Source organism: Alligator sinensis, unplaced genomic scaffold, assembly GCF_000455745.1.
Source record: "Alligator sinensis unplaced genomic scaffold, ASM45574v1 scaffold626_1, whole genome shotgun sequence".
NCBI lineage: Eukaryota > Metazoa > Chordata > Crocodylia > Alligatoridae > Alligator > Alligator sinensis.
In genome coordinates this window covers 682,825-698,452 of record NW_005842548.1, presented here as the reverse complement: position 1 = coordinate 698,452, position 15,628 = coordinate 682,825, and the positions used below count along the sequence as shown (strand labels likewise).

The window sequence follows — 15,628 nt, the reverse complement described above, 5'->3', positions numbered from 1 at the left end:
GGCAGCCGGGACGGCTTCCCCGCACCGCACCGCACCGCCTCGGGGCCTGCGCCTGCCCCTGCCCCGGCTGCGGCACCCCGAAGGCAGCGGGATCCTTTTCAGGGCGTCGCCGGAGACCTGCAGCACCCCGGAGGACCTTGAGCTCTTCTTAAAGGTGCTGTGCAATGCTAGTACTGGGGGAGGGGGGGTCCTTTTCATGGTGCTACCAGAGATCTGCAGCCCCCCAGAGGGGCTTGAGCTCCTTCTGAGGGTGCCCCACAATGTTAGCACTGCTGGAGAGACCTTGAGATACTTTTTGGGGTGTTGTGGGGGTGACACACGATGTTCGCACTGCTTGGGGTGGGGGGGGTGTTGAGATCCTTTTCAGGGTGCCACTGAAGACCTGCAGCCCCCTGGGGGGGTTGTCTCAAGGGTCTCTCCTTTTAAAGGTGCTGTGTACTGCTGGGGAGACCCTGACATCTTTTGAAGGGTGGCACCCCAGAGGGCCTTGAGATCCTTTGAAGGGTGCCACACCATGCTAGCACTGCTAGGGGAGGTCTTGAGCTCCTTTTAAGGGTGCCATGCAGTGTTATCACTGTTAGGGTGTGCAAAGGCGATTCACAAGATCTACCCAGAGATTTCAAACACAAATCCAAGGACTAAATCCCCCTCACATGTACAGGCACCCAATAGCATCAAGTTATTAACCAAATGTTGGGGGGGGGGGCTGTAGTTCTTTGCTACAGAAGGATTGCTCCATTTTGTTTCTGTAGTTAAAAAAAAAAAAAAAAAAAGTAAAAACTAAGAGCCAGTGCTTTCTGAGGGGGGCCTCATGAGGGGTGCTTTGAGTCTTAAAAGTTTGCAAACCACTGCTCTAAAGCAAAGTGAAAATTACTGCTTGGGTCTGTGCTAACCCCACTGAACTCAGGACAAGTAGCTGCTACCAAAATGCTGCCTTACCCTAGAGCAAGGCTGTGAGGATGGCATTTTCAGATGCTGTGGAGATATGCATCATAGAAGAGCCTATAAATAAATTGGGAGATGGCAACATGATTGTGTAGTCACTTCAGAGGAGTTTTGAAGTCGAGAAAGAATACTTTATATCTGTGGAGATCAAAAGTGTTTCAGGAAGGGTTTAGTGTAAGATGTCTAAGGGTGGTTGTTTAGTTATAATCTCACTGTATTTCAGTTGTGCATTTCTTTGTGATATCTGCTTGTCTCAGCAAGATAAAGTGAAGTATTTGGCATTATTTAAACAAACAAGCTAGAAATATGGGTGAGATTTTCACACCCTCCCTCATTCTGGCCCTTTCTGTCAGGTAGGAGGACCAGAGCTGCATAAAGCACCATCATGTATCCAGTTGTGGGAGGATTTCCTTGGTGCAGAGGCTATAAAACAGCCTTAAAATAACCTTCCAAGGACTTTCCACAAGCCCTCATGTAGGGATAAGCCAGGAGCAGGGCTACAGAGTGGAGTGCTGTGGAGATGCTGGACAGCCTAGGAAAGCCTGCCATAATTCAGGGTTGTATAAACATGCTGTAGTCTCTGCAGGTCCTGGAAAAGTTCAGAATGTCACAAAAGTAGCTCAAGGTCCCATATTCCCTTGAGCTGCAAGTTCTGTGCTGCGTCAAAGTTAATAAACAGTCCTACAATAAGGAAAAAGCAAACCCCATCTATCCACACGTGTCCATGTACACAATGAATCAGTTTCTCCACTCCATTGCACACAAATAAGTCAGCTGAAACTAATGCAGTTACAGTGGCATAAAACCAGTGTAATGGGGTGGAGAATTAGACCCACTGGATATAACGAAGGACAGCCTGTAAGGAAAATGGATTTTTAGCTTCAAACAGATGGAGAGTAGAAGAGTTAAAAATACACCTAAAAATGAGAACTGAAGGGTGGGGAGGAAAAAACAAATCTTGAAAGTTGGCTAGATAAAGTTTTTAATTTTGCCTCAAATGAGCCTGATAACATGAGGCCTCTCTAATTTCAGACTCTTAATCACAATGTTCATGCGTAACTTGATGAAATGGATTAAGATGCATTCTGTGCAACTTACTATTAAAATGAAGAGCTCAGTGGCTTAAAACTAAATGTTTTGATACTATAATGGTTCCAGTGGTATTAAAAATTGTGGGGCATACAAGACTGAGTAGTTTGCTAAGTTTCCTAAATATAAAGTAAATGTTTACAAATTTAAGATAGTAGAGTTCTCATTTTATTTTAATAGCAGGTTGTAAAAATGATTTGAAATGTCTGTAGTTTGTAATATGTTTACTATTGTGGATTTTCACAGAACTCTAGTATCTTTTCTTTCAGCTTGTCTAATAGCTGCATTGATTTTTTTTTTTTTTTTTTATTTTTTGAGATGGGAACTGCAGAAAATTAAGGCATAATTTTATTCTGATTTCTCTGCTTTGCCAAAGAGTTTGCAGCTGTGGTCTCTCAGGTGTGCTTATGTGTTGCCCAAATATTGTAAAAAACAAAACAACAACAAAATCCTCATTTGACTTTTTTCTCTCATCTACTTATTGTTGCGTCTGTGCAGGAAGTGCTGCTTAACTTTTGACATCCCCACATCAGCTTATGTTCTGGGGTTTCTAACTGATAAAACAAGTGTTACCCTAGATTGAAGTTTGGCACAGGAAGTTTTGTCTCAGTTCACAAAAATATGGAAATATCTGGCAAGTTTTCTTTTCATACTGTAAATGTTCAAGTAATTCAAAGGAGGGCTAGAGGAATGACCAGAGTCAACAAGCATGAAAGCACTAGATATGAAACAGGTGCTAGGGAAGATCTATGAAGTCATGAATAGAAGGCATTGTTAATGTGGCTGAGAGAGAGGATTGGGGGCAATATTTAGAAAATAAATGAAGGTGAAGCATGGAAAAAAAATTGGAAGTGAACCAAAGCTTGATTTCAGAGTCCTTGATTTTGCAGCTGGCTCTGCAAGGGCCCCATGTACCTGTGCAGAGCTCTGCTGAGTTCAGTGGGCTTCTGTATTTGTAACCTTGAGGAACTGCCCAGGGAAGACATTTGTAGGATCAGGGTCCAAACAAGGAACTGTCTATGGGGTTGAAGCCTGTGATCCAGAATGTCCCAGTCAGCTTTACTGTCTCAGATCAAGATATTGCATGTCCATTTGAGACCTGTTTGTCCTGACCTCTAGAGCAGGCTTGTCATTTAAAAGCAAATTGTTGCTGGCTGATTGTTCTTTAAATGGGCTAATGTAGTTTTTTTTGGTTTTTGGAAAAAGTAATGTTGAGCTCCTTTTTGTGTTTGGAGTTAAATTTGTTTGCTAGACTTCAAATCATCTGCAGTGATTACATGAACCTGAACAAATGGTATCAGGCCAGGTTGTAAAAGGCTCTTACACATTAAAAAGGTTGCATCTTAATAACAGATAAAAGGAGAGGTTTGGTATTAGTTCTTTGTACAGAAATACCAAAGTCAGTGCCTGCCTTGTGAACTTTAGTCCAAGAAAACTCTTGTTTAAATCATTACCTGGATTCCAAGTTACCATCTGATGTCCATTCTGTGTCCTAGCTGAAATAAATTTAATGGACAAGAGTCTCTGACCAAAACCCCGTAAAGACAGTTGTCACCATTTGGCTACCTGATTAGCAGTCCTAGTAGAAAGGGTCATGAATGACTGAGTAGACCTAAAGAAAGTTTATCCTCTCATCCTGGCATCTGCTCTAGTGAGTTGGGCTTTGCAGCACATTGGCAGGTGAAGGTCTGGAAGCTAATGCTGTTTCTGCCCTGAGTTTTGGATAAAGAGACGACTTCGGTCTCCAGGATGATCATTCCACCATTTAACTGGTAGGAAAGCCCTATAGTTTTTTTAAGGAGGAGAAATTAAAGATAAATATTTGGTTTAAAGTGTAAATATGTGCACACAGTGTAGGATAACAATGCTTCTCAGAAAAGCTGTTTCTGATATCACCTGGCACAGCTTTAAATTAGGATAAGATCAAGAACATTTACAGCTGAAATAACATAGTAAGAGGAAATTTAAGGTAGGGGGTGTCTGTGCTCATGAACTGACACATCAGTAAGAAACAAGAAAATTCTTACCTTGTAGGAGCGAGTTCAGGTATAGATGCAGCCATACTGAAGTTGGTGGGATTGCAGAGGTGTACCTGGGAACAGAATAGGACCCGGCATATTTAAGCAAGTAACTATTGTGCTCTTCAGCCTGTAAATATGCAAGGGAAGGCAGTTTAGATCATCTGGAGGTCTTTTCTGTACCTACTGTATTAGGATTTTGTTTTTTTAAAACAAAAGCTGCTTGTTTCCCCCTTCTTTTTTGAAGAGAGTAGCATATAAATAGAGTCAGGGCAGTTTACAATAATTTCTTCTTCAGATTTAGAGAAGACATTAGGGAACCTCAAGAACAGGGAGGAGTTTTGAAATGTAACATTTTTAGTTAGAGAAGTTGTTGCAGGTGTTATCTTTTATAGAAACTCTCGCACAGACTCTTGCCTCTTACTTATTTCCTGGACCATCACAGCTACAGCATCACTTCAATGCTACCAAAATCTTTTTAGATGGATAGATTTTAGGTGACTTGAAAATGATAGCTCTGAATTTTTCTCCAGCTGCTTTACACCACAAGCACAGGTCTTCACCTCCAGAAGCCCTAACCCTGATGAAACATCCTAGATGTAGGGGCATTAGCAGGTGATATAAATCCACCATCAGTGGTTTTATCAATTAGGCACAACTAACCATTGCCATTGACAGCAGTATGCAGCATTAGAGCAGCCCGAAGGATTGATTTGATGAAAAGAGCACCTTGGCTGGAGGGAGCCTAGAGGATATCTTCGTAACCTCTTTTGTCAGCTGTATCATGCATTCTTGGGTTATTATTTGGCTGTTTGTTTTGAGTTTGGATTTGGTCCTTAATGTATCCAAGATGCACTGAATGTACCTTTGGTCAAACTGCTGGTTCTCTGATGATAATCAAGATTTTGCATGGGTGTAGCCAAACTAGAATTTTACTTTCAACTTCCTTCACTGCTTTATGACTTTACTGCAGGATAATCTAGCAGGTGACATCTCTACACACAGCCATAACATTAATTGGAATGTGTTTCATAATGCTGTGCTGGGTAAATTTATCTTCACGTGCATCGTATTCAAAGCTAGGGCAGAGACAATCCATGCAATTTCATGGCTGGCTCGCTTGTGCTGATAAATGAATCCCTATGGGAAAAGTGCTATAGGAAATAAACTTTCTATTGGTAGTTTAAGCTGTATCCTTTACTTTCCTATAGGATAGTATTACAGGATTTCTATTTTAAAAAGCCTACAGAAAATAGTTTTTTTTTTTTTTAATTAAGCTATCAAGCGCTATCAACCCTATTAAATTCTATTAGAATTTCCCTATAAGATGCAAGGAGTTGATTACAGAATTACCATATAATCAGCAGAAGCAACATTAGGTAATGATTGGGCATAGATTAATGGTTTGATGGGCTCTTTTTAAAATTCTCGGTAATGAAAAATTCTTTTAAACCAGGATGGGAATTGCCTTCTTGATCTTTACTGTGCTGCTTTCTCTAACTACCCCCTTACCCAGAACTCTGTACTTTCCCTGATTTATTACAGTGGATCATAGTTAAGGATTTTTAAATGATGCGTTTTATTAAAAAGTTACCTAACTTCCAGTACAGTTGTATAATATGAGGAGGTCATGCAGGCCTCAAGAATAATTATGTAAATGGAAAGCAATGCTTTCTTCTCACCTGGATTGAATAGGGAGCACCCAGATCTGAACTTAGAACTATTGCAGTCACCTGGGGAAAAACCATATAAAGTTGGACTGGTATGAAGGCACATGCCAGAGACCTGCCTCAGCACACTGCATGCTATGCATGATCCTACCAACTGTGGCACTGACTGAGAATTATCTTCCTCTTATAAACAAGGAAGGGATTTGTGGACAGACGCACAGGATGTTGTGCATTAGGAATGCCTGTTGTTCCTATACATCTGGGAGATGTGGTCTCCACCTCTTCTCAAAAGCATGCCAGATCCTTGAAAGGTAGCTACTCTGCCAGTTACTTGGATGAAGTGTGAGTCTTAACTTCAGATCTTCTAGTCTTGCTTTGTGCTTTAATTGCAGGAAAAGCCTTAATTATTAATCACAGATTAGACCCTTGATCCTAAAATTACACCATTGGATTCCTTTTCTTTTTCTCCTGTACAAAACCACTTACTTGCACAAACATCAATTTAAGGTTGGAATGGCAGCCTCGGGTGATGTTTAATTTCCAGGAGAGTGAGGAGAAAAGATTAGCAGATGGAACAGAAAAGCTAACTCTTACACACAAGACGGCTTGCATCTGCTGTCACCGGATGGAATTCCCACTGGAGTCTCTGGGCCAAACTGAGCAGTGACATCAGTTTTATTTTTAAGGGGCTACACAAATATGGGATTTCATTGGTATGAACATAAGTACCTTGCGTGCTGAGGGGGACAGTCGGGGTGGGCCCAGCAGAAAAAGCACGGAAGCAGGACACAGGACAAGGTGCTTTGGTGTAAAGTGGGACTATGATACAGCAACCTGCTAGCAGGTTTTCCTGCTACACTTATACCCACTTCTATTTAGCTGGCATTTAACTTGCATTCATTCTGCACATCCACCGAATTAAAGTTGTCACAAGTTAAACTGCATTCCCACCCATCCTTACCTTCTAATGCTTTTATACTACAAAGGAATTCTGTTGAATTAGGCCCATGAGGAACCTATTACATCTTTGGGGTGAATGTATTTAGATGTGTGTAAGTATGTATTTCTCTCTGTGAAAAGCTGAAATGGGAGGGGATCCATCTGGGTACATTTCCCAGACAATATTAATTTGAAGGTAGGGTGTTACATGGATGTAAACTGGGAACATATAGACGTCACTGTAACTTGATTGACTTAATTAAGATGAAAATCAGGTGTCGTGTCCTGCTTTAGAATGTTAGGTCACTGGATTGTCTGGTTCCAGTTATTGTGCCTCAGTGCCGTTAACTAGTCCAAGAACCGGACATTAAGAAAACCATGGCAACGAAAGAAACAAAGTGCCGTTGCCAGCTTCTAAGCCTTCCATTATCTGCCATCTCCAGTTTGTTTCTTCTCTAGGAAGGCAGAGGCACTAATCATTTATATAGAATCCAGTCCTACAAGTCAAAGAGTTCTTTCTTTTGCAAAGATTTTAAATTTGTTACAGGCCATAAAAAAAATAAAAGTGTGCAACTCACATTGAACAAAACCATGCGTCATTTGGGGGGGATTCATGTTGCACAGCTCATTCTAGGGAGAATATTCATTGAACAGTCTAAATGTGGGAGGAGGATGTATACAACAGAAGCGGTGACACAGTTTCAGCACTTTTATAACACCGGGCATTGAAGGAGCCTGAGCCAGTTTCTGGTCTGTTACATGCATGCCATTACTGCCTAAAACCAGTGAAGTCAAGGGAGTTACTTTGGCCGTGCTACAACCGTGCTGAGCCAGATTGGGTCCCCATTTTTTGTTCTTTGGAGCTGCCTAAGGGAATGTACTGAATTTTATAAAATTGGCATAATACTGGCTGGCGAGATGCTCACGTAAATGACTTAACTATTCAGTATTGTAGATAAGATGTAATTCACCTTTCACTTGCATTGGTGTAAGTGAGGAGTAACTTCACTGAATCAGTAGAACTACATGTACTGTAACATCAGAGCACGTGAAAGGAAAAAAAAATCATCCCTTTGGCTTAATTTCATTCCCTTCACATATTTCTAACCAGTTTGCTGGATTTATATAATTAAAGTAGGGAAGAAGCCTACACCTCCACCTTTAGCATGTACTTAATTACATCCTTATTCTGTGCAAAGCATTTGTGTGTAATCATGAACTGGGGTCCCAATTTGGACTATGGCAAATCTACCTTGCCTTTTATTCTAACCTGTCAGACTCTTGCTTTCCAACTTTGTTCCTGTAAACTCTTCTGTTTGCATTAGCCAGTTATACCAGGCTAACACACTGGAGAATTATGTTTAATGGACACACTAATTCTGAAGTCTCAACAAATTTTAAGTATAAGAGAATAGTGCTTGTAGGTGTTACATGTGTCCCTATTTTTCCCCATCATTTTTATTGTATTTCAGTCGCATTTTCTTAATAGTCTGGTAGAGAAAATAATTACTTGTTGCTGTGTGAAAAATTCCCGAACAGCAGAAAATGACCATACCCAAAGTTCTGCTAAATGAATAGATTGAGAAGCTAGAGAAGATTATTTTTTTTGTAAATCCCATTTATTTACTGAAATCCTAGTAGTTATGTAGGTGATAAAAAATGTTGGGACAGATATCAGATTGTTAAATGGACAGTGTCCCTTTAAGCTAGCATACTAATGCTAACTTTGATTTCTCTGATTGGAACACCCAGACTCAAAACAGAGCAGCCCAGTCATCTGGTCAGATGGTATGAAGGAGATGTTAATTATCGAAAGGTCACCTTTTATTTAGCTCTACAAACACACACAACTTACAGCAACTTTGCCTTGTGCATTTACTTCTGGTAGTTTAACCTCTGGCAGTGTCAACCAGAGAATATTCAAGAGCAACAGAATGCTGGAATTAATGGAGAAACTGGTCTTGGGTTTGATCCTCAGTCCTGACTCCTGGCTGACCAAACTTATTTTTTAAATTCCCCTGAACAGGACAACTATAACTTAGCCAGGGTTATGATATAGCTTAGCCACAATATTTAAAACATTCAGTCCTGAGTGATAACTGCATTTTACATGAAACCAGTCCCTTTTTCTGAATGTGAAAATGTCGTTTGAAATGGAGAGAGGTATTTGCTACATTTGTGCTAAGTGTGAAAATGTGTATAGTTCTGATTTCCCCTCCCCCCACCATATTCATCTTTTTAAAAATTTTTGTACAAACTGATTTCCAGAATCATTTCATAACTATCTTTTTTCCACCCTTTTGTACAGTCCCATTTGGGGCACTGGGTTCATTATTTTTAGTTGCACATGGTGCTTTCCTTGCCTCTTTGACATGAACAGACAGTAAAAATCTGAGCTTTCCAGAAACTTCATACACATATCCATGATTACAACCAACCCATCATGTTTTGGGTTTCCTTGGGTCCACCCAAGGAACTGGATTAATTGTTGTAGCTCTTGTTTGGAATGCTGTATTTCCAGTCTCCCAGGGGAAACGTACTCAGAAACATAATCAGTGGCATAATTAGTGCAGTAAAGTATTCCACGGTTTATGTAATTGAGGCATATGTTGTGTGTAGTTAGATATCCCCAAATTAATGTTTAGCTTGGGGCTTTCCATGACGCCAATCAATATACATGTAAGCACATCCCTGTAGGTACACAGCAACATAATACTTCAAAGCTACCAAAATATTTTCTCATCATATAAAAAGTACTGTAATTTAGTCTTACAAAGTAGTCGTCATTCTGTCCTCCCTTCCCTCAGCGGGAGAATTCTGAAGTGTAAAATGGTATAGACATTATGTAGGTATAACTAAAGTAATTCACTTCTGTTTTATGGCTTTATCTCACTGAAGATGAACAATACAATACATTCCTTAATTTCATAATATAAGGTGGTGTAGAGCCTCACCATGTGTGTGCTTGCTCTAAAGAGCATAGTTATGCAGCAGTTATTGGGGTTTTTTTGGATAGATTCTCAGACCTGGATCTTGAAAGAGATGGGTCCCACTCCTTTCTCTGCTACAGACTTCCTGTTTGACCTTGGGCAAGCCACATAGCCTTTCTTTGCCTGACTTCTGCATCTATAACATAGAGCAGTGCTTAAAGTAGTGCTTCCCAAACTTTTCCCCATTTGTGGCCCCACAGCCTCCCACCCCCACAATCCCATCTGCTGATGTTGTGACCCCATTTGAGGTTGTGACCCACAGCTTGGGAACTGCTGACTTAAAGCATCATTATTTGCAACCAGTTACCCAGATTACAGGTAACCTTGTAACCTGTAAGAAGTAACCATCTCACAGAGATGTTGTGATTAGGACTGCAGTATCATTTGGTGATTGACAGGTGCTCATACCATGATAAATGAGGCCTTATAAACACCGTTGATAGATGTGTATTTTGCCCTTCTGGTCCTGTAAATTAACCTATGGTTGAGCTATATATGAGGAGCATGGGTTGTACTGATACTGGAAAAGTCAGTGTTTCATTGAAACAAAGACATTTAAATAAAACCAATCAAAGATCGTTTATTAGAACTAGCCATCTATACATTTTTAGGCATAGGTTGGAGGAAAATTTGGAAAACTCAGGAAATTTGAGACCTGCAGCCAATCTGTATGCCACCTTCCTCCTATACCAGCTGGGGAGACTTGAGAGATGGGTGAGAATCTACATTGTGTTGTCATAAGTAGCCAGACAGACTTTGGGATAAACGTTTGGTTTTGTGTTTTAGAGTGGCAGCAAATAAAATGTTAGGCTGTGGAGCTGTTTCTGCTTTTTATCTGTAACCTACCCACAAGGTTAGCTGTAATCTGGGTAACAGGTTGCAGACAACGATGCTTTAATATCTGGATACTTCATGAACAACCACTGTGGATGTTTTTACCATGATTACTGTGGTTTCTTTTTAGATAAGAATAGTTCTGTCTGCTTTAACACACTGGAAAGGGGTTGCACACTAGCCTGCCTTTTTAAAGTATTGTAGACACCCAGATCATAAGAGGTATTTAGTCAGCACGTGTTAAATTTAAAGGTTTATTGGAGTTTGAATTGAATTGCTCATAGACAGTACTGGAGTTTCATTGTCTATGTGATATTTGGCATACTACATAATGACTAATAGCATTATAATACTATAGATATGCCCAGAGAGTGGGTGTACGTCTTGTACACAGAATGCTGGAAGAACTGTCACTTGGCAGATGCACTGCTAACAATAGTCTTGCTTTGCTGGGGGACAGACAGCCTGATAATCAAAGAAAACCTGTACTCTTCTTTTTCCTCCTTGTTACAATACAGAAAATAGAAATATCAGTTCTTTAAAGTGTATTTGATCCCTTAAAGATAAAGATCCTTTCTGGAGACCTCATGCGCTAGTAAAACACAAGATGTGATGAATATGGGAAAGCTAGAAGAAGTATTTTGCTTAGTAGGGTATAGGGCAATATCACATTAATTGTAGTAGAGGACATAGTGAACACCATTAGCAGCAGTCAGAAACCAGTCAGAACAGCAGTACCTATGTTAGACCTTAATTTAGCTGTGGATATATTTGGGACCCAGCTGCATCTGTGTGGTTTCCTCAATATGTGTTATATAGAAAGATAAGACACTTTCCTTATGTTGAGGTGAAGACACTTGACAGCTGTAGTTATCATCCGAGGGAAGAGTAAGTCCTAGGAAGAGATGTGAGTAATGCTGAGGTTGACATACTAGCTTTAGGTATAAACTGAGGGAAACAAAAGAGTCAAAGCCTGGGAAGGAAGTGAAGGGGGGCTGAAGGTGGAATTGTTGGGGTGAAGGAAGAGGAGGAATGGTATCAGAAATGAGACGAAGTGGTGTGAGATGGAGGTGGCTAGGCTCATAGAGCAAACTGTTTAAACTGGATAGAGGCCATAATGACTAGACATACTTACGGACTATTATATCTTGAGAACCGGAATCTAAGATGACCGAGCCTGACTGATTTATACCATTGATTAACTCCATTTCAGCCAACGTACTTAAATTAGTTCAAGAGCAGACTCAGGCTCACCGTGCTGAAATCGCCCACTGTCCAGACACTTTTAGTGGAGCAAAAAACTCAGTCCTATCTGCTGAATAACCTGTTAGCCATTTTCCTTATAATGAACATCTTTTTGACTGAATCACTGAACAAATGGCAAGCTTGTTCCAGCCTGCTGCCTTCAGTAGTGTTGTTCACAAACTACTGTCTTGCTGATGGGTGTGGACCAGGCTTCATCACTAACGTGTCAAGCTGAAGTTCTCAGAAGTTTGCAGCAACTTCCTCTTCATTGAGGAGACAATGACATAAGAGATCTTATTTCAACACTTGGTGTTCTTGGGCAACTTGACGCCAGACTTGTCTATTTTTAAATCTGAAACCTTAAAAAAAACATGGGTTTGAGATTAACACAGGGATTATAAATGACTACACTTCAGTATCTGAACTGAATAGAAATAATGTGATATTTTTATCTTGTGATAGTCTTGAAGTGACATGAGATTCCTCTCCTAAGCTTACAGCACAAAGAGCAAAGAATGAAGATGGTAGGATAAATAATGGAAAGGCCTGGTATCAAGTAGTGTATCAGGAAAACTAGCAGGGAGAAATTAAATGTTTAATCACCTACCAACATATTTTATGCAACTATTACAACGTATCTTACAAACCCCAATGGTGTTTAATTTGACAGTTATTTAGCTTTGAGAAATTTATTTATTTAGTTTTGTTAGCCTTTGTGGTTGGGCTGAAACACTGTCTTTTTAGCTTAAGATAATTGTGCTTTGATATATAAGCTATGGCAAAAAAGCCTCTGCTTCAGATATGTGCCTGCCTGCTGTAAGTGAAGGAACATTTCTAAAATGCTGGGGCGTGGGAATGCCAGAGACTTGAATTGCCCTGCATCTACTTGTATCTTGTTAACTTTCTGCTGTTATCTGAAGTATGCTTCTTATTTTGTCTAGAATTATGTTGTCCTCCTCAGGTGACTTAACCCTTCCCAAAGTAAAGAAAAGACCTTAACAAAACACTTGAACTGCATGTAAGCATTACTCAACGGGGAGAGACTGCCTGATTGCCATACAGCAGGAGGAGGAAAACACTCCTACCTTGCAACTACCAGGAACCTGGCACCCTGACGGGAATGCTGCTGGCCTTTTTGAAGTGAATCAGTTGGCATTCCAAAGTAAAAATAGGAACAAAAAGACTGATTTTTTTTTTTTTTTTTTTTTTTTGTGATACATTAGCCCTTTAACCACATAGCTGACTTGCAGGCTTGACAATTAATTGGAGTGGTGTGCAAGAAACCCTGACCGATTTTGGATGCCAGTTGTGGATCATTTCTGAGCATGACCCTTGTTCGCTGCATCATCCAGGCAATGGTGTGGGCCAGCACCCATCCTCTCTTAGATTTTTTTCCCTGCCTCCTGGGATAGGAATCGCTTCCTGACATCTTTTCCCAATACAGAACCAATTGCATTCTTTCATTCCCCTCCCCCTCGCATTTGTCGTTAATATTGGAAATCTCATGCCTTATTATTCATTTTTAAATAAATATTTTAAGGAATTGCATTAGATAGGATTCCAGCCTCATGCAGCACCATATGGCTGGTTGTATTGTGCAAATTGCCAGATGGTTCTTTAGAGAGAGAGAGAACTTGATCCTTGCTTGCCAAGCAATAAATCTGTTGGCAGGCTCAGAACAATCTCAAATGTAGCTGTAATGGGCAGCATTAAAACATGAGCATTAAAACATGGTGCATTTCCATTAGTTTTGAGGAGCTGCAGCTCCAGTGACTTCTAAAGTTTGACCCATTAGCTGAATCGGTCTCAAAATAAAGGAGAATAAAGAATGCCACTAAACACTTTGGAGACATTATGAAATGAGCTATATGGTTTTAATGGTTGCTAGCAGGGGAGGGAGGGGGCAAATGGCCTCCTAGGGCCCCACTACGCATGCAGGTAAAAGCACAATGGACTCTAACGCACAATCCACACAGTTGTGCCTCCTGCCATGCCACACGTACACGGCAGGCAGTGTGATTGTGGATCCCATTGCACTTTGTCACTGGTGCAGGGGGAGCCTGGGATCCAGCCTGGGACAGATCATGATCCCAGGCCCCTGCGGCTTCAATTCCCACAGCTGACGGGGCTAGTAGCACGGACAGTGTTGCCTGCAGCGGTTGCCCACACTGCCCCCACCACGAGCCCGTGGTCTGCGAGGCTCACCACAGGGGCAGCCCTGGGAATGCTGCCCCCGCTGCAGGGCTGGCAGCCAGGGCAGCAGGGACAACTGCCACTGCTGCGAGCCTTGTGAGCTGCAGGACTCTCTCAGCGGGCCAGCGTTGTCCCCATTGCGAGCCCGGCAGTGATGTCAGCTGTGGGGCGCACCGTGGGGGCAGCGTGGGGGAACGCTGCCGCCACCGTGAGCCCTGCATCTTGCCAGAAGGCAGCAGAACTAGCAGGAAGGAAATATTTTTCCTTTTACTCTTCTTTTCCTCACCCCAGTACCTCCCAGACCTGCCGTTTAAAACAAGTATGTTCAGTGGCATCCAGAATGCCAGACAAGAAAATGGTCACTCTTAAGTTACTGTCTCAGCTCTTTACCTTTCATAGTCCTGCGTTATGGCCAGCAACACTCATTATAACTAATATACAGTATATGTAAAGTCTGTTGAGTTGATGCATCTGACAGAATGGTATCTAGTCGGTGTTCGCATTTTCCTTGCGTAGTCGTTCGTGTTTCAATTCAGCAAAGTTCTTAAATACGCGCTCGAGCGCTTTGCTGTGTCAGAGCCTTCTGTTCTCTTATTATCTGAGTAGGTCTTTCCCATAGTTACGGAGGAAGGGGGTGTCACAGAAATTGGCAGGGAAACTTGGGACAGATGTACAACTTGATATTACATTTATTTTTAATTAACTAGATAGACATTGGCCTTTTAAGCTTGCATCTTAGATAGCTGACTGATTAAGTCTCTCTCTCCCTTTCTCATTAAAGGAATCCTGTAAGATCACCGGTCCTGCTCTTTAAATTGGCAGACTTGTTTCTCCTGCCTCACTGCTGCTTTATGCTGGACATCATGGCTGACCCTACAGCAGAAGAACAGGTCTCCAAAATGAGTGAACTTTGTCCTGAATGTGGCCAGTTTCACCTGTTATCAGAAAATCATCTTTATAATTTCCAGGATGAAGTGGATGATGAATTGATTTGCCATATCTGCCTTCAGCCTTTGGTTCACCCTATGGATACCCCGTGTGGACACACGTACTGTTTCAGGTGCCTTGAGAACTTCATGCAGGAGCATAATTTTTGCCCCATGGATCGCAAAAAACTGTGCTTCCAGCATTGTCGAAAGTCCAGCCTTCTAGTAAGGAACCTGTTGGATAAGCTGATTGTCCTCTGTCCTTTCCACACGCTATGCCAGGAGACCATGCAGAGGTGTCAGCTGGAAGCTCATCTACAGAACAGGTGCATGTGTGTTTATGTAATGTTACCATCAATTGCTTATATAAATGACTCCCACATTGCAGTTTTTACTGGAGACAGAGAGAGACTAGTTCTCGAAAGAGTTAATAAGCTAAATTAAAATGGGAACACCAGATGGAAACGAAAAAGGGAGGGGTCTGAAAGTGAGGAGGGTGATGACCAGGGATCTGGGTTTTCTGTTTCCCATGGAAGAATGGAGAAAAATGTGGATTTCCACCTTTACCTGAGGAAAATGCAGATGTTTCATTTTAACACAGAAACCCGTGGCTATTGCAGTTTTGCAAAGAGCTCTCTACAGGCTGATAGAGTTGCAGCCTGCAGTGGGCTGGGGGAGCGGGAGGAGGGCAGTCTGACAGGGGGCACCATGTGCATGTATATGCACATGGCCACCAGGTAGCCTGGGGAGCAGCTCCTGCAGGCAAGGCTGGGGGGCGG

General features: G+C 41.5%; 1 protein-coding gene and 1 long non-coding RNA gene across 3 annotated transcripts in view; one reads left to right on the top strand and one right to left on the bottom strand.

Annotated features, from left to right (window-relative positions):
- The window catches only part of LOC102388286 (ligand of Numb protein X 2-like), a 41,735-nt gene that overhangs the window by 672 nt on the left and 25,435 nt on the right, over nt 1-15,628 (top strand). Inside the window, exons 1-2 of one of the 2 annotated variants that reach the window (XM_014523938.2) lie at nt 7-154; nt 14,705-15,175. In XM_014523938.2, the coding sequence (XP_014379424.1) occupies nt 14,775-15,175 (401 nt within the window). In that variant the 5' untranslated portion in view covers nt 7-154; nt 14,705-14,774. Of the gene's footprint in view, nt 1-6; nt 155-14,704; nt 15,176-15,628 lie in introns of those variants that run through there. The other variant, XM_025213782.1, reaches the window with a different exon arrangement.
- On the bottom strand, nt 771-4,617 carry LOC102388129. Its single transcript, XR_324798.2, has 3 exons — nt 4,477-4,617; nt 4,062-4,126; nt 771-1,534 (listed from the first exon to the last, which is right to left on the bottom strand). It is a non-coding gene; the product is annotated as an uncharacterized LOC102388129 (long non-coding RNA).